This window comes from Parasteatoda tepidariorum, chromosome 5 (genome assembly GCF_982258835.1).
Source record: "Parasteatoda tepidariorum strain Cologne lab strain chromosome 5, Ptep-v5.0, whole genome shotgun sequence".
Classification (NCBI taxonomy): domain Eukaryota; kingdom Metazoa; phylum Arthropoda; class Arachnida; order Araneae; family Theridiidae; genus Parasteatoda; species Parasteatoda tepidariorum.
This window is the reverse complement of record NC_141759.1, coordinates 97,445,118-97,464,430: the sequence shown is the minus strand read 5'-3', so window position 1 is coordinate 97,464,430 and position 19,313 is coordinate 97,445,118. Positions and strand designations below refer to the sequence as shown.

General features: G+C 32.0%; 1 protein-coding gene across 2 annotated transcripts in view; it reads left to right on the top strand.

Annotated features, from left to right (window-relative positions):
• Positions 1 to 19,313, top strand: part of LOC107456559 (uncharacterized) — a 213,910-nt gene that overhangs the window by 148,332 nt on the left and 46,265 nt on the right. For both annotated transcript variants that reach the window (XM_043044187.3, XM_043044186.3), the window contains exons 2-5: positions 8,976 to 11,180; positions 12,641 to 12,970; positions 17,305 to 17,525; positions 18,548 to 18,615. In XM_043044187.3, coding sequence (XP_042900121.2) covers positions 8,976 to 11,180; positions 12,641 to 12,970; positions 17,305 to 17,525; positions 18,548 to 18,615 — 2,824 coding nt within the window. The remainder of the gene's footprint in view (positions 1 to 8,975; positions 11,181 to 12,640; positions 12,971 to 17,304; positions 17,526 to 18,547; positions 18,616 to 19,313) is intronic.

The window sequence follows — 19,313 nt, the reverse complement described above, 5'->3', positions numbered from 1 at the left end:
GTAAGGTGGTAAATTCAAACCGGTGCTTTGAACTTAAGTCTTTGTCTTATAACTTAAATAAAAGTGAAAATAAAAGGGAACAGGTAGAAACAGTGAAGATTAAATAAAAAAATTTATTTAAATTCGTGCTCTTAAAAAACTTAAAAGAAATCTTACTAATATTTAAAATAGAATTTTGAATTTAAAGCTTTGCTTTTTAACTTTAGTAAAAATTCAGAAATTAACAAATAAGATTGTTTTTAAAATATTCGTGTGTGTAATAAACATGAATGATACCAGTGTTAAAAATAGTACTTCGAAATTAAGGCTTTATAACTTAAGTAACAGGAATCTGGAAGAGACGAAAATGATCAAATTAAGATTTTTTTAAAACATGGATGTGTAAAAAATTTAAAACTGAAAGAAATGTTTTCATTTTTATTTAATTGGTGCGTTTTTGCATAATATTAATGTTTTATTTTTTACTTGACTCAATATCCATATCAATAGAGAAAATAAATAAAATACTTTTTAAGTATGATTTGGTTGAGTTTAGTCAAATGTTATAGTATATTAAGTAGCTTAGAGGGTTTCGATTCGAAATTGTTCGAATATTTTTCTAGAGAAACCGAATTTAAAATGTATGACGTTTTTTTAAACTTTGATAATTTTGAAGCTATTCGATCGACTGTGCGATTTAACCGTATAAAATCGCATTCTTTAAAAAAATAAATTTTTGTATAAGTTTTCTTTTTATTCAAATAAACTCTTGTGTACTTGATAATGTTAAATTTGTCGACTGTTAGTAAATAAAAAAGTAAAATATAAATATAAAATATAATTTTTGCATGGAAACAGATGATTCTTTATTTCATGATTCTTTACAAAAACTTTTCGATTCCTTTAGAAAGTTCTAGAGGTGTGGAGAACTACGCAAAAATTAAAATTCAGTGGTCCAAATTTTCGACCAATCTTCTGACCAGTCCATTTTGCGCCATGCAGTACCCCCCCCCCCACACACACATACTTTTTTGTTTTAAAAACTCAAATCAGTCAAAAAAATCAAAACTTATTCAAAGAAAATTTTTTATTTTGTCTGATTTTGTGCGTAAATTATCGTTTGCACTAATTAATAAGCTTATGTAAAATGAATCTTTCGAAGTTTTATCTAAATAGGTTTATTAGAAATCAAGTAATCTTTTGCACCGGGTAAAAAACATTTAATTGATTAAAAATCAATTTAAATAGAAAACTTAGTATAAATAACTTCAAACATAATACTTGAATTTGCAGACGATCACGGTTTAGAAGTCTGTGTATTTTTTTTTCTATTTTAAGTTAGTAGGTTTAAGTATTTTGCTCTAACTCTGCATGTTTTTTGAGTATCATCTCAAACTGAGCCTTTTTCTTTTCCAGAAAAAGCATTTTCTTAGAAAAACTCTCGAAACTCCTTAAATTCTAGCCGGTCGAATATTTTCAAGAATTAATGAGTTAAATGGAAATTTTAACTTCTATACAAACATTATATGTTTATTTTTAATTAAAAGAAATTTTTTTAGTCATTGAAAGTGTTTCAAATCAATTAAATAAATAAAAATAAAAAATTTAGGAGGAAAGAAAATAATACTATTTTGGTAAAATTTAATTTGATAATAGAACTTTTGGTGAAACATGTTTGCAGCAAACTTATTTTTATTTTGAAGTAATGCCTGGAAATGCAGAATAAAAGAATTTTCATAAAAAGTTCTAAAAATCTTTTCTTTTTTTTTTCGTCAAAGGGTAAGGGTTCGCTGCAACAATTGAATTCATACTCAAGACCGGGGGAAAAGATATCTTGAAAACAAAACTTTCTAGAAAAGAAAATCGAATGTTTATATATTTCCAATTTTCTTTTACGAACACAGGAAACTAGATCTTCGAATCAAATTTCTGTCGCTTATAAAATCGAATTTTTTGAGATAAGAAATGTTTTTCAATTGTATTCTTTCAGATCGAAGAAAACAAAACTGGATATATTTTTATGCATTCGCGGCCTTGTTAAATTGTTTCATAGTTCCCGTTTTACGATCGGCAACGGAGAAAACTGAGTCTTCGAAATTTGGAGATCGTGAGAGATAGAACGTTGCCTTGAAATTTCAATCTCAGATTTTTATAAGCATGAAGAAAAGAAACGTTTTCTGCAGGCAGGAAAGTTGAAAAAGTATAAAACAGTAATTGAAAAGAAATCGCGTATGTTTTATTTTATAAAACTTATGATTGCTTTCTGTATTATTTTTTAATATATGTTTTTCAAAAGATGTATGTATTTGTATATCTGCGTTGAAATAGTATTTAGTTATTTAAATTTTCGTACATTTAAAAAACAAAACATAGTATAAAGTTTTAATTTAATTTATTTTTGGAATTAAGTTGGAGTATTAATTTTATATTAAATATGCAAAAATAATTACAAGTTTATTATTAAAATAACGAAAGAAGCAAGCAATCTTTGTTTTTTGAGAGCATGCAGTTATTTCTTGTTATTTGCTAGCAATCAAGCAACATTTGCTATTTGCAAGCATACGTGAAATCTTTGTTATCTGCCAGCGAGCAGCCAATCTTTGTTATTTGGTAGCATGCAGGCAATCTTTGTTTTTTGAGAGCATGCAGGTAATCTTTGTTATTTGCTAGCAATCAAGCAGCATTTGCTATTTGCAAGCATTCGTGAAATCTTTGTTATCTGCCAGCGATCAGGCAATCTTTGTTATTTGGTAGCATGCAGACAAGGCGTAGAGAATAAAATGATACGTCAAAAACAACTTAATATTCCGTCAAAAATAGGGCACACGTAAAAAAAGGAAAATCAAAATTAACTGATTAAGGTATAAATTTGCGATTCGTCAAAAATAGTTTTAAAGGTGGTGTATGAAAAAAAAGATCATTCTAAGTTTTATAACATAGACAAAATTTAATGATTTAAGTCACACAATATGACTAAGATCTCTAGTTAAAAATTGAAAAATATTAATCGTGATTTCAAAAACTGATTTCAATATTTTAGTTTAGCCGTTGGAATGCTAGTTTTAACTAACTCATTTGCTGTAATTTGAAAATTTTCAAAGTTGTAGAGTTTCTGAACCGCTGATGACGCGTTCGAAGAAATTACGCAACCATGTTTTTATTCTATATTCAAATACATTTACAGGATATGTAGCAGATGACTGACTGATTTCAAAATTAAAACGATCGAAAACAAAGAGCGAAAGAAGAATGAAATAAACGATATGTCTGTTGTAAATTGTTTATGCAGAAGTTTTGGAATGTAATTACGAATGTTGTCAAAAGATGGCGCTGTGCTCTGTACAGGGTTCTTAAAGGGATATTAAAACCGTATAACTTTATTTCAATCTCTGATATTCCAGCACCAGAAGCACGCGTTGCGTAATAGACTAAAAGGTTTAAACCTCTAAATTCGGAGCGACAACTTTCTTTCACGTTTAGCGGAAGAACTGAACGTTCGATGACATGCAGCGCCATCTGTTGGTAGTTTTACTAAATAAATTCTAGAATTTCTGTTGTTGTTGTTAATTTACGTCGCACTAGAGCTGCACAATGGGCAAATTACAAATCTAAAATTAATTCTAGAACTTACAAATAAAGCCAAGGCAGTACGGCCGAATACACTAGACCGGGAAAGGGTTATATCTTGCTATGACCAAACTTTTTTGAAACAAAAATAAAGTTTAAAAGAAAGTTTTGCATCTGAGCTAACTACATTTTACTTTAATAGAGACGCGGTGGCTCATGGGCCAGAACAGGGGTTTCCAACTTACATGAGGCCGGGGGCCGCAATTGAAAACACCAGTCAAATGGCGGGCCGCAACTTTGTCAAAATTTTATGTAGGACTCCCTTATGCTTGAAGGAACATTAAATATTACTGTCAAATTTTTATCAAGTTGTACAAAACAATAGTATTGAATCACATATTAAAATAAGAAGTAGATTTTTAAAAGTATTTAATTGCATATTTAAAAATTCTGGCTACAATAACTTTAGTGTGTGCTCCTACGTATTAAACAATGTGCAACAGATATCAAATTGTTAAGGCATAATACTTAAAAGTATTTAAATACCATACAGATTTTTTACGAAAATTGTCCGCCAAAAATTGACAACTAATATATTTCGGTTCGCGGGCCACAAGAAAAGGCTTCGCGGGCCGCCAGTTGGAAACCACTGGGCTAGAACTTCCGCCTCCCAATGATGTGATGGTTCGAATCCCAGCGATTGCTGATTCGTATACATTCTGTTCCAAACTTGCACTGACCGGATGTTGCCGAAAAATATCCTCAGCGGTAGACGGATCAGATGTTAGAATCCTGATCCGTCGGGCTGAACTTGGAAGAGTTTTGTGAGTTTTCTCTATATGTAACGCAAATACGGGTTAGTTCCAACAAAAAGTCCTCCACGAAGGTCACAATGCCTGATCCAGGATTTCCTTTGTCTTCTGGGTTCAAAATTACACGGTGTTTAACATTGATGTCATAAAATCTGAATTGGGTCAGCTGTTCAACGCCAGATTAACTTTAATAAACGCTGTGATGTGGAATATGCGTCTAACGTAATTTAGTTAAAATCTTTGCCATGAAAATGTAAAAATTTTAATTAAAGCTAGGATATAAAAATTAAGATTTATTTTATTTGCTTATTTATTTATTTATTATTATTATTAACAAATTGCGTTTTCTGACTGAATTTTTAATCCCGCAGTGGACTGATCGTTAAGACACGGTTCCCAGCAGATCACCGAAGTCAAGCATCACTAGCTACGGTCAGTGTGCGGGTGGGAGACCACTTGGATCAGCCTGCGTAGGGACCGAGGGTGTGCGGTATGGGTCCTCGTTAAACTGTTCTACCGTAAAGTGCTCGACTTCGCGTGCAGGTTGTCGGGCTACCGAAGAGGGGGTGCCATCCCCTCTGCAGAGGATTAAAATTGTGATGGCATGTCTTCGGATCATCCTCCAGGGATGTTTCCCAGATCATCGCCAATAGCCCATTGTGCAGCTCTAGTGCGACGTAAATGAACAACAACAACTGACTGAATTTTATGTTTTTTGGTCCATAACAATCTGCCCTCAAAATTGCTGTATACTTATCGCATCATTTAGAAAATATTTCTGAATGATTTTGTAAAATATGTCAACCTAATTTTTAAGACTCTATTTGCGCATATATATATATATATATATATATATATATATATATATATATATGTATGTGTGTGTATATGTATGTGTGTGTATATGTATGTATGTGTGTGTATATGTATATATATATATATATATATATATATATATATATATATATATATATATATATATATATATATATATATATATATATATATATATATATATATATATATATATATATATATATATATAATATACTTTTTCCTAACCCAAGAACCAACCGAAGAAGATATATTTCTCTGCTGGGAAGAAATTAATCTTCAAACGTTTACTTTCCTTTTGAAGGAACAATACAATATGCCAACATATGAAAAAATATTGACTCAGAGATGAAATATTCTTTGGAAAAATATTTATTTGAATATTGCTTGCTGTTTGCTTATTTCTTATAATGTCAAACGGTAGCTTTATCATTTTTTCAATACCTATTGATTTATAACATTACAATGATTTTGTGTCATTCTTGTTTAGCTTTTTTTATTACGAATAATTTTGTTATATTTCGTGAAAATAAATATCACTTTAGTCTTGGTCCCGAATTTGCTTTAAACATACAATCCAATTTGGACAGGTATTCAATAATTTATTACTTACAGGGTGCTTAGCGGTTTTGAAAAGCGCTTAAAGGTGCTTATTTTCAATTTTCGTTTTTTAAAAGCCCTTAAGGGTGCTTTTTTCGTTGAGTGTTTTTAAAAAGTGCTTAATTTTCCCTTTTTCAAAATGAGATTTTTCCTTTACCATGTTGATTTTTGCTACGAATTAAGAATGCACAGTTCACATTGTTCGGTTCATAGTTTTCACAATTCATTAAACCTCAATCTATTTCGGCGTATTGTCAGTCCGTAGCGTATGAAAACGCCATTCGTTTTACATGATTTTTGACAATTGTCAAGAAAAATGCCAAAAGGTTTTTTTTTTTGACATGACGGTTAAAACAAGATAAAACTGTCAATTGTCAAAAACTTTCCTACCCTGCCGAATTAATGATATTTTTTTAAACTGCTTAAAAATATTTTTTGAGTGCTTGAAAAGTGCTTAAAAGGTGCTTAATGTTTTGTTGAATAATTTGGCTACGCACCCTGACTTAGTATACTTATTATATACTTAGTGGAAAAAAATAGTTAGTGATAGTTTATAAATGAGATTAAAATTGAGCGTTGAAATGCACAAAAAAAGTTGTTCAAAAACAAGTTTTTTTCGCTGTAAACTTTAAAAAAAACTAAATTAAATTAATGTTCTATACTTAAAGCTAAACATGCATAGACGCAAAAAATAGGAAATTCAGTCTAGGCGTCTAAAACTAGGAAACTAGGCAAATCGTTACTGAATCATGGTACCAATCTTCTCAATTTAACAAGACTCACTGGCCTGTTGCATGGAGGTAGGAAGTTCGAATCCTGACATCAAACTAAATATATATTTTTAATGTCTTTCTCAAATAAAAGCAATCTAATCTATTTTTCATTCCTACAAGGGCTTATAAGGCGTCAGTATAATTGTATGCAACAATGAAAAAAGAAAACTTCTGAAATTAAGAACAGTTGTTATACGAAAAAAAAAATTAGATAAATTATCCATATTGCGAGGCATTCTAAATAAAAAGTGAATAGTGAGAAAAAACACCAGAAAAAAATTCAGGTGAAATTACCGAATTGTATGCTAATAACATTTTTCGTAAAAAAAAAATAATAATTCTGGTTGATAAACCAAAATATACGGTATTTAAATCATTCATTTGACATTTTTTCCGTTCATATGTTAATGGTCTAGAAGACGAAGCACTGGTTTTAAAAATTACAGTTCTTGTAATAGCAATAAGTTCTAAGAATTTTGAACACTAATAAGAGGTATATTGTAGTTGTAACATTTTGAAACTTGTAGTTGAAAAAAGTAACTTTTCTAATATGAACATTTAAAAAGATCAGATTCAACAAATACGTTAGTTGATGCTTTTTAGTTAACTAACACTAACTTTTAGTTAAAATTTCGCACTGGAAGTCTCGAAAGATAACAACAGTTTTAAAAATAAATCAACGAAAGTAAAAGAAGATCAAGAAACGTACGATCTGCTGCAATCCGCTTAGAAAAATATAGTAGTTTTTCTCGTCAAATTTTAACATTGGTTACAAAATTCAACAAAAGAAGGAGCTACTAACGCAAATAACTATAAAACAACGTTTTCAAAAAAAGAAAAAAAAACATTATTCGCAGCAGCAGGGTACAACTTAGGCAACAATGTTCTAACAATGTTTGTTTAAAAGTATCAATTGAAAAAAGTTTGACATTTAGCAGAAAACAAAGTTTATATAGTTTTTGCAGTTCGCAGTGACATCTGTTGACAAACTTTGTAACTAATTTTGATATCTGGCTAAAAAAATATTTATTAAATAAATTATTGTTTTTTAAACAGAACGCACCAAACATTTCGATCGTATTTTCTTTTTATTTTTTTCAAACTGTTGTCATTTCTGAAACTCTCGTTATATATTAAATGTACTTTCCTCGTTAAACTGTGCTACCGTAAAGTGCTCGACTTCGCGCGCAGGTCGTCGGGCTACCGAAGCGGGGGGTGCCATCCCTTCCGCAGAGGATCAAAATTGTGATGGCATGTCTTCGGATCATCCTCCGGTATGTTTCCCAGACCGTCGCCAATAGCCCATTGTGCAGCTCTAGTGCGACGTAAAGTAACAACAACAACAACAACATTAAATGTACTTGAATAAATTTGTCTAAAACTGGTTTTTATGTCAAAAAATTTGCAAAATTTTGAAGGGCGTTATCAAAAGTAAAAAAACAAACAAAATCTAAATTTATATAAGATTAAATAAAAAGAAGCATTTTTATAATTGTGTTTACTTAATAAATTTCAGGCTACAAATTAAATCGTGGATTTAAAATGAAACAAATCAGCACTCATTTTTTTAAATAGTTATTGTAACTATTACATTTTTTAGTTATTGTAACTATTAAATTCCGGAATAGTTATTGTAACTATTAAATTCCAGTACTTGTTTATAAAATCTAACTATAATGGTTAGCCTTTGTAGGAAATCAAAAATATGTTTCTCTTAAAATTTTACCCAGACTTGCTAGCTCTTATTTCAATAGTTTTCTTTTGAGACTAAAGGCCTACAGTTGTAATTTAATACCTTCGACTAAGAAAAATACTCAATACTGAAAGAGTGTTTATGTATTTCCTATTTTTTCTTTTTTGTAACAGGAAATGAATCCTGGAATCAAATTTCTGCGAGTATAAAATTGAATTTTTGAAGATAGGAAATGCTTTTAAATTTTTCTTCGCTATCACAAGGAAAATAAAATTTATTTTATTATGTGGGTGTGTGCTCTCAGCTTTGTTAAATCGTTTCATCGTATTTGGTCTTATAATCACTTCAAATATTTATTTGATTTAAGCATTAGACAAATCTTTTTTTCTTTATTTTCAAACCAAAAGCTTTGCATTATTCCAATAAAATGGTAATGATATGAATAATATGTTAAAGTAAAATAGTTTGGCACAGTTGAATTTTGATTAAACTATTCGCTTCATCCCTAATTTTAATGTTAAGTAAAATAAAATATTTTTAAATATGATTAAAAAACGCAAGTTTAAGTGTTTACTTTGTGACTGTAAAAGTGTATAATTTTCCTCTTTTACATAAAAAAAATTTCAAAAAACTTTGAAAAATTAATTGTGTTTTGTCAGTTAGTATTTTAATCAGAAAGTATCATAATTAAAAAAAAAACTTTTTTTTATTTTCTAGGCATTGCTATTTGTAGTACAGATGATTCAATAACAACTGACATTCCAGAAATTAGTTCCTCCACTCTAAAAGAAAACCCACTGACAGAGCCCACCGTGCCGAGTGGCTTAGAATCGTCCACTACAACTCATAAAGATATCGAACAGAACAAAGGGAATATAGACAAGGTTTTTAGTGAGAATGCCAGCAGTTCACAACCTATGGCGCCATCTAGTTTTGCCACTGAAAAAGAAATAAAACATACTTCTACAGCACCAAGTACCGAAAGTGATACATCTACTGCAACAGCTCATGAAACAAAGTTTAGTTCTAGTTTAAGAACCAGCCCTTCTGATATCGATTACGGAGGCTACTTTGTCACAAATACGAATGATTCTAAACCTGAAATTGCCACAAGCGAGTTGCAAAAAGCAGGGCTGCAAAAGTCTCTGGATGAAGAGTACATTCCTTTGAAATCAAATGAAATTGAAGTTGCAGAAGGAAATTCTCAGTCTGAAAATCTACACACCGCATCCGTAAATGTGATTGATTTTGGTTCAGATACTAACCTAAATGAATCAATTGCTGAGGCTAGTTTAGCGACAGTAGATTTTGCCGATGGTGAAAAAAGCGCATCTGTAAGCAATGAGCAAAGAGTAAGTGCCTCGCCAAAGAGCGCAACTATTAAAAGAAGCTTAAATTCAACGGCGGACGCTGTACGCGGTTTCGCAAGTTCTGCTACTTTTACACCAGTCAGTTCTGATACTACAGCATCTTTTTTTTCACCTAGCTCAAAAGTAGATGGTTTTGATACAACAATAAAAATAGAAGAGTTGCCAACGCCATTGCCGATAGAGATCTACAACAGTCAAGATGTCACTCACTTGACAACTATGAAATCTGCTGAAACAACTTTTGGTGACCTGTCTGAAGCTAGTGAGCGAGTAGATAGTTTGGAAAATGCGCCAAGCTTGACTGTTTCACCGAATAGTTCTAATGGTATTCCTATGAAGACATTGTCTACTTCTGAATATACTGATGATAAATTAGAGACAAATGTGAGCTTGAATGACAATGACGACAGAACTGAGAGCAATGTCCTGGGTGACTTACTTTTTGGAAACGGGGCTAAGACTCCAAAGCTCCAAACACAACCCAACGGTGTTTTTGAGCACGAGAACGATGATATAATTTATGCTGGGTTTGCTGATGAGGAACCTGCTGGAGTGACTTTCGACCCAGATGGTTTAAAAAATGATTTTTCTCAAGATCCGGATTCCATCATATTTTCTGTTCCACCACAAATTAAAAAGCAATCGTCTACTGAAGCGAATATTGCTACCGAAAGAGAGAAAGAACCAACAAAATCATTCAACTCAGAACATCTACCACATGACGCACCAGAAACAGAATTCGTACATTTGACGATTGTAAATGCGTCAAACGATGAGCCTAAAGAAACCAATCACAGTGATGTACTAGTTCCTCCTGCTGTGATTTTCGGTAGACCAATACACTATAGCTCAGAAGAAATGTTACAAGATGATAACAGTGTTTACAACGGCTCATTTGTAGATGTTTATAAGGCTACAGCTCAACCCGAATTAGAGTTCAAAACTGCACCAAAAGAAATTTTATCCCATTTGGTGAATTCAACTGAATCTAAACCAGGAACCACGCTATCTTCCCATTCAAATGAACTTAGAGAAATGAATGAGGACATTGCCCACAATACCGAACAGTCTGTACTCCGTCCAATCAAAATCAAAAGCCCATCGGAAGAACCGACTTCAACACAAGTTACCACACTAACATCTTCTACTCATCCAACCGAATTTACTATCGGTAATAATCCGTTGAACATTACCGACAGCAAAGAGATTCAGAGTGCTACTACAAACTTATCAAGCCCAATAATCCTGCCTAATCCTGCCCCAAGCACAACCGAAAAATTGGTTGGAAATCTTGAAATCTCAACTGCGGTTGTACAACCAGAGCTTGTTGACTCTTTATTTAATAAAAGTTTGCATCCACTGGACAATAATGAAAATGGAACACTGTCTTCTGATAATAATTCTACTATTGCAGGTCTTGCAATTAAGACTTCAGTTTCAGTTACATTACCAATTTCAATCAAGCAAAATTCGAGCCTAGATGCAAGTAATAGCGATGCAGATTTTAATCTGAAAACTGGAGATTCCTCTGCTACTTCACTTTTTAATGAGAGTAAGTAGTCTTTCATATTTTTAATAACTTCTCTTTTCAACTTCTTGTAATTTAGGACAATTTAAAGTGGTAAGTCTAGTTGGAACTTGTCCTACAGTGGACTTATTGTAAAGACACAGTTCCCAGTAGAACACTGAAGTCAAGCATCAGTGGTTGCGGTCAGTAAGCGAATGGGTGACCCCTTTGATCAGTATGCGTAGGGGTGCTGGTATCGGTTCTCGTTATACTGTTCTACCGTAAAGGGCTAGACTTCACGCGCAGGTCATTATGCTATCAAAGCAGGGGAGATATCCCCTCTGCTGAGAATCAAAATTGCGATGGCATATCTTCAGATCATCCTCAGGGATGTTTCCTAGACCATCGCCAATGCCCATTGTGCAGCTCTAGTGGAATGTAAATAAAGTACCAACTACTTTTATTCATTTTTTATTCTGGTGTAATTCTATTATTCTAAGCATCTGTTTAACATACCACTCAGTCGGCATGGTAGACAGCATCTTCGACTTCCATAGTTTGAGCTGAGATTCTATTCCCAGTGATAAATTATATTTATGGTCGAATTACAATGTGATCATGTTTAAATGGTTAGACAATAGTTCTCGACGCATAGACCGTTGAGAGGGTCTAGTAGACTGTAAAGGACACGAGCAATGTTGGTGGTTAAGGAGAAAACTGCAGCGACATAATTGGGTGTTGACTACTAGCATCTTATTTGCGTTATTGCAATGCGCGCATACTCTATAAGTTTATTTTATATTATCACTAAAAATAAATAATAGACCATTATTCAGTTGTCATTTAGTGAAGCGGCGTTAGCAATCAAACCAATATATCAATGATATAAATCGTTCGATTCGTAATGAATCAGTAAATCAGTGATTTGTGTCTGTTAACTAGAAAAGATTGGTTAGTATCTAATTTGAAAACTTGAAAAAAAATTTGTTTTGTTTTTACATCGGTTTATGTTATTTAATCACAAATGATTTGTTTCGAATCAGTGTGAATAACTTAATGAGTTATGATCTAATAAGTTTTAATCTAATAATCGGATCTTTACGTTCTAGGACTCAATCATAATGGTTCAAGGAGGTGACCTCAAATATGCTAATTAATTAGTGCACACGATATTAACTATTATTAGATAAACGATAAGTTACGATATCAGACATACCTTTTTTAGACTGATTTGAATTTCTGATCCTCAAAAAATTGGGGGTGGTCACAATCTATGAAAGTTGCTCCCAATAGTTGGCACTGAAGAGTGGTCCAAAGTTTGGAACCCTTAATAGTAATTTTACTTTTCGCATATTTAACCTTATCTCAAAAATATTTAGGCAAGTTTATAAAAAATTAAACACAATTATAATTTTTTTATCCAAAGCCTTAAACCGATCCTTGAAACTGGATGAATAATTAAGGCTAACACTGTTATAATTCTATCTGTTATAATGTTATTTCAGGTAGATTTTCATCAGAATCCACCTCTGTTCCCACAACCCTGGTTCCAAGTACATCCACAACTTCAGTTAAAATCAGGAGACCGAGCATTAGAGTACCTGGAAGAACAGATGGACCTGCTTTGAGAACTCGCAAACCTTTTATGGCACCCAAACCTCAATCTTCGAGCTCCGTGGGACCACCAGTTTCAATATTTAAGAAGGAAAGAACGCGCTCCAATTCCATAACCTCCTCTACAACATCCACACCATTCCCACAATTTTCTACTATAAGGGTCCATTATGCTAGTAGATATCCAGGAATGAAACCTGAAGAATTTTCAGTGTCTGTTGGTAAGTTGATGCCAGTGATATTGACATAAAAACCAGATGGCATTATTTTAAGGTTATTTTTCGAAGGCTCCATCCTCATATAAAAAGATGATTTTTTTTGCGAATAATATGCTATCTTCATAACTGCTGTGAATTTGCACAGTTACTCATCCTATAGCCATCGCTCTCTATGCTATTCTGAAAATGGCGCAAAACTTCAAAATGGAGAAAAACCAGTTTTTTCAAAAGGAAAACCTTTTGTGGTTTAAATTTTTAATATTTTAATATTTACTCCAATTATTTATTGCTGTATCATATGGGCTCATAAAAATTTGCGAAAACTAAAAATAATGCATTGATTTTGATAATTCTTATCTAGGTGGGAAAATGTCGCCAATTTGGCGATTTTTTTTTAAAGTTTGAAAAATGTAGCCAAATTGGCGATTTTTTTTTAAAAATAAAGTTTAATAACTTTTAAAATATATAAGTAATTTGTCCTTTCTAAAAACCAGATAATTCTTCGTAACAAGATGGTATAGTTTAAAATTATATCTTTGCTTCAAGTGTGGGGCACTTAAGCTGTGGCTTTTTTTCCCTTGGCGAAAGAGTTTCGAAAAACCATGTTAAAAGTATATTATACTTGCAGATAATCATGACTGAAACCAGAAGAATTCTTAATGCCTGTTGACAAGTTAATCCCCTTTATTTGTGCATAAAAATCGGATAAATTTCAGGATTCATTATACTGGTAGATATCCAGGAAAGAAATTCGAGGAATTTTTGGTATCTTTTGGTAAATCGATCGCAAAGATGTGTGCCCAACCTGGCTATAAAAATCGAATAATTTTAAGGGGATTGGATAAATTTAAAAATATATTATGGTGGTAGATATTCAGGAATTAAACCCGAAGAGTTTTTGGAGTCTGTTGGTTAACAACCTTATAAAAATCGGCTAATTTTTTTTATTAAGTGAAAATATTGAACGTGCGAATTTTCAAGGAAACTGTAATGTTTTTTTTTAAATTAATTTGGAGGGATTCTGCTGTTTTCTTTTTTTTCACTGCTATAACTCTCTTTAGAAATGTGAAAAATCATTTTAATTATTATTTTCTTATATCAGTCATTCATATTAATGAGTTAATTAAAAAGAAATGAAATAAAATTTGTTAACCACTCAAACCAAGTCTCTTGAGAAATATAAATTAAGATTTAAATCATTATTTTTTTAACTTCAGTCATTGAAATTAATGAAGCTCTGTGTGGTAAAAAAATCATGAGGACCGCCAACGTTGATTTGAAAATTCAACTTAACGTTGCATTTTTTTTTTTTTTTTTTTGCTGCGTAAAAACTACAAGACCTAGAAACTTGAAAATAAGATGGATCGTAGAAAAATGTGGAAACAAATATTCTATAATTAGTTCGAGACAATGGCGTCGTTGACGGGGAGGAGGGCATTTATGTCTCCCTCAGTAATTAGAAATCTCTAAAAGTCTCCCTCAATATTTTAGAAAAATAAAAAAAACAATTTCATGAATCGTCAAATTTACCGAAGTTAATAACAAGAAAGAGATAAAAATAACTTATCTTATTGAAGATATTTAGGATATATAAGAAATATTTTTTTTTCCTATGTGTAAAATTTAGAGACCCAATAATGACCGCTTGTTTCAATTTCTTCCCCTTTAACATTTGGACACCTGTGACTTCCGTGATTTATGGAGAACTATAACTTGAAGTCAAAGAATATCATTGAAATATTATGTTCTGAAAAGATCAGATATGTTTATAAAATTAACACTAGCTTTTTTTTTAAATTTGTTTCAAAGAGCCGTGGTGGCTCAAGAGATAGAGCTTTCGCTTTTCAGGGAGGTGAACCGGGCTCGAATCCCAGAGATGACTGGTCGATACGAATCCCGCATCCGGCTAGCACCGACAACAGTGCTGAAGTAAAATATCTTCAGTGATATTCGGATCATGGGTTAGAGTCCCCTTGCCGTCAGGCTAACAGTGGGAGGAATTCGTGGTCTTCGTCTCCATGTAACGCAAATATGGGTTAGTTCCATCGAAAAGTCCTCCGCGAAGCAAATTTCTCCCATTTCTCAATCCAGGAGTTTCCTTGTCTTCTAGATTGGGTTCAAAATTACAAGGCTACGAAGTTGAACATTAGTAGTCGTAAACCCAAAAAATTGGGTCGGCTGTTCAACGACGATTATAAAATTTGTTTCAAAGCTGATGCTATTTTAAGTGCTTTGTTCACGAATTTGTTCTCTTTTTATTCATTACATTACAGTTCATTTTGATGTGCAAAAACTATGAGATTTAAAATTTTGAAATCACGATCGGCTACAGAAAATTGTACAGAGAGTACGATGGAATAAGAATAATTAACATCCGACAATTAATTCGAGAATTATTAATTGTTAAACTTTTAGAGGGAAATATTATGTCTTGTCTATCTATAACCAGCAGAAATGCAATTACGGAGTAAAAAGTTTTCGCGCTGAAAGAGCCATTTTTATTTGCGAACTTTCTTTCGAAATTCCAATTTATTCGAAAGCTAATTTAAATTTAAGTGCTTTTCAAGATTTTTTCAGTGTTTTTGGTTTAAATATTGACTATTTATTTATTGTTGTAGAAAGGAAAAAATCTCTTGCGAGATCTTGATTTCTTTATTTTATGAGCTCACGCTCGAGTAGAAAAAGAGAGAGAAAGATGACTTGCCAGATATGAAACTTAATATTTATATCGATATTTTTAAAACTAAAAAAAAACTTGAAGAAGAGACATATTGGAATTGTTTTAAATATCCGTGTTTGAATCGTTTTAAATATCCTTACTTGTCAACGAGTTGTTTTTCGTGCATTTCTTGTTATTGAGTCACATCTGTATTCTTTAAGTTAAACTTTTTTTTTAAAGTTCAGATGATTATTATTTAAATCTAGATAATCGCTTTTTGACGTTACGATTAACATATTTTCAAAATATCCTTACACACAGCTACAATAATTGCATATTTTGAAAGCAAAGTGCTCTGCGCTATTGGGTATAATATAGCCTACGTCACAGGTTGTGTTGTTCCTACTAAATTTAACCCATGAACGGCATTTTCTGCGAGCCTAACTTCAAGCCACAAATAAACAAACGAAGTGTTCGATCGTTTAAATAGCTGCTCGCCAGATTTTATTGCATTATAAAGAAAAGTTATGGAAACTAAATACAACCAAATAAACAACAACAACTAAAACAAATAACAACAACTACTAATAACAATAACTAAATAAACAACAACTAAATTCCATTCGTTTAGCATTGCGTCATATGTTGTTCCTACTAAATCGAAGTAGTTGTGTTTTTTTCATATTATACCCAATTGTGAAAAGACTGACGTTTAAGAAAAAATAATGATGAATGAGAAGAAATTATTGGAGTTGTTGAGTGAAGTGTCTTAGTTATTCAAAACAATTTATAAAGATAAATAAATAAGTAAAATTCAAGAAATAAATAAATAAAATTATCACTACTCAAGTAAACTTCCGTCAAAAATGCGAAATCTTGAAAGTAAAATGATTTATTAAGTTTATAAATTATTTAAAAATCTGTAACATAATTTTATAATCATTGTTTTTGATGATTTGTATTTCATGATTTAACCCTTTGACGCAGAATTTTTATTATACATATTTTTCATATTTTTTTTCAATATTTTGTATTAATTTAGGCCAAAATAAGATAAAAATATTATATTTACTCTTTTAGTAATTTACGGTTATGAAATACAGCATGAAATATCAATGTATTTTTCTGCGTTAAAAGCAAAATCTTCCAAGTAATTGCTTTTCAAATTTGAAGTAATTTAGATCTAAGAGAAACGGTTATTCATTACTGAAATTTCGTCGATTTACAATATCAATTATTGATAAATTTTTGTACGTGAATGAAAGACAAAATTAAAACTCCTTTTCTTGGGTTTTATATTTTAGTAGAAATATAATTCCAATGATCTAACAGATTTTTTAGTATCTGTAATAGACTGCTTTATATAATTAAAAAACAACAACAGAATCTATTTTCTTTTTTGTTAATTAGAGAGTCAGAAAAAAATATGTATAAGGCACATTGATGTCCCATCTGCATTAAAGGGTTAAACCGCTACTTTTAATAATTTAATAGTAGATAATCGCGTGATTTGCTTACTTTCGCTAACTAAGTGAAGGGTACCAGAATTTTCAAAAGCATGCTTAATATTTGAACGGAACCGGAGATTCGTCAATTTTCGTATTGTGTTACTCTTTATTTAACATAATGTATAACATAAATTAAATAACTTTATATAACATAACATCCTTGTTGCCAGAGCCCATAACTGTACCACCGACTACCACAACAGAAGAGCCCATATCCGAAGTGCCCTTCACAGACACAACATTTGTACCAACCTTGTCCAGAGAGGATGACGTCATGCTAGTCAAAGTAGGCGGCGGCATCACACTGGAAAGAGGACTCAGGTGGAGTGACCAGCTCAGCAACAGGCACTCACCCGAATTCAAAGAAAAGGCCACTCAGATACACCTTCACGTAAGTAACAGTTATTTTTTATCTGTTATAGAATTGTATCCGTTGTGAAAATAACGCCCTAATTCCAAAGGTCTGTAGTGAACTACTAGGCGGAAGTGTCATTCACAATAACGTGATTCACAGATCATAATGGTGACATTTATTGTCGAAATGAAATGCAGGAATCAATGACACTTTAAGTGATAGCTTTTGCTGTTGTTGTTACTTTTTTTATAGCTGTCGTTGAACAGCCAACCCAATTTTTTGAGTTTACGGCTGCTAACGTTCAACTCCGTACCCTTGTAATTTTGAACCCAATCCAGAAGACGAGGGAACTCCTGGATCAAGTAATGAGAGAAATTTGCCTTGGTGGAGGACTATTTGATGGAACTAATCCGCATTTGCGTTGCATGGAGAGGAAAACCAGGAATACCTCCCAGGGTTAGCCTGACTGCAAGGGGACACCAACCCATGATCCGTCTACCACTGAGGATATTTTGCTTCAGCACTATGGTTAAGAATGAATTATGGTTAAGAACGAAAACAACAAAATCACACTGAAAACGATCGCATCGTCAGGGATTTTGAAACAGAAAGATAACAAGTAACAATGAACACGCATTTACAAGGGATAACATTCTAATTATGATAGGCTCGATTACTTCTGGTTCTATAATGAATAAAAAAAGAGAATTTAGACAAAAGAAACAGTTATGATCCATCAAGTTGGGTAAAAAAACTTCGCCAGATTGGCGATTTTAAAAATTCTTAAGTATTTTAATTATTTGTGCCAAAGTCTAGACAATCTATACAAAACAATAGTTTATATAAATTAAAATTAAAGAATCAGTCCGATTTTAAGATATTTAAAACGGTGCTTTCTTATTTTCTTCACCGAAACCCTTAAAATGAAAATCAGAAATTGATTTTACCTCTCTATTCTAAACAAAGTATTAAGTTTGTTTATAGAAATTCTTTTTCATTTTTTTTGTGGATAATATATGCAAATCATATTTTAATGCGTTTTCTTTCTTTTATTGCAGTTGGAGAATCTGTTTAGGTCATCGCCAATAGCTCCTCGCCTTTGGCGCATTCAGATCGATGGATTTAAGTGAGTAATGTTATTCATTATGCATATTTCTCCCCCACGTGGCGTTAAAAGTTTATTAAAGAACGCCAAAAGAATATCTAAGTCTCTAGTCAAAACGGAAAATACTTGAAATCATCCACCGAAAAGAGGAATGAGATTATAAAATCCCCCAACGAAGGGAAGTCTTTAGGGAAAATGAATAACCCATGGTGATAGCGAGCTGTGAATGGATGCTTCTTCTTCGTTCGAGGGCTCTTCTTCTGAAATTTTCATGACAGTTAATCCCATTGAAGCGTTAAAATGAAATTCGCATTTTTGAATTTTTAAAACAGCGTATGGAAAAGCTGCCATTTTTAATTTTGGTGAAAAGATGCAGGTTTCTGTGTGATTAAAATATTGAAAGAGAACAGCCGCTTCCTTGTGTGGAGTTCCTTCCTTATTTAACGTCTATAATATGTGAAGCATCTCTTACATCGATTTTAACTAATTTGCAAAGTTAAAGACAACTCGTAATGGGCCTTAAAAAGCAAGAATAAGTTTTAAATTTAATAAATTTATTTTTGAAGTTATACTTCTTATGCGACTTCCAACAAGGTTGCGTTAAACGTTTAACGCTACATTTTTATTGGCCGGGAAATCACATGGTAGGATCCAGTTTTCCCTCATTCATTTCCATATTGTTTTGGTTCTCACTAGCATAAAAATAATAAAAGTATTGT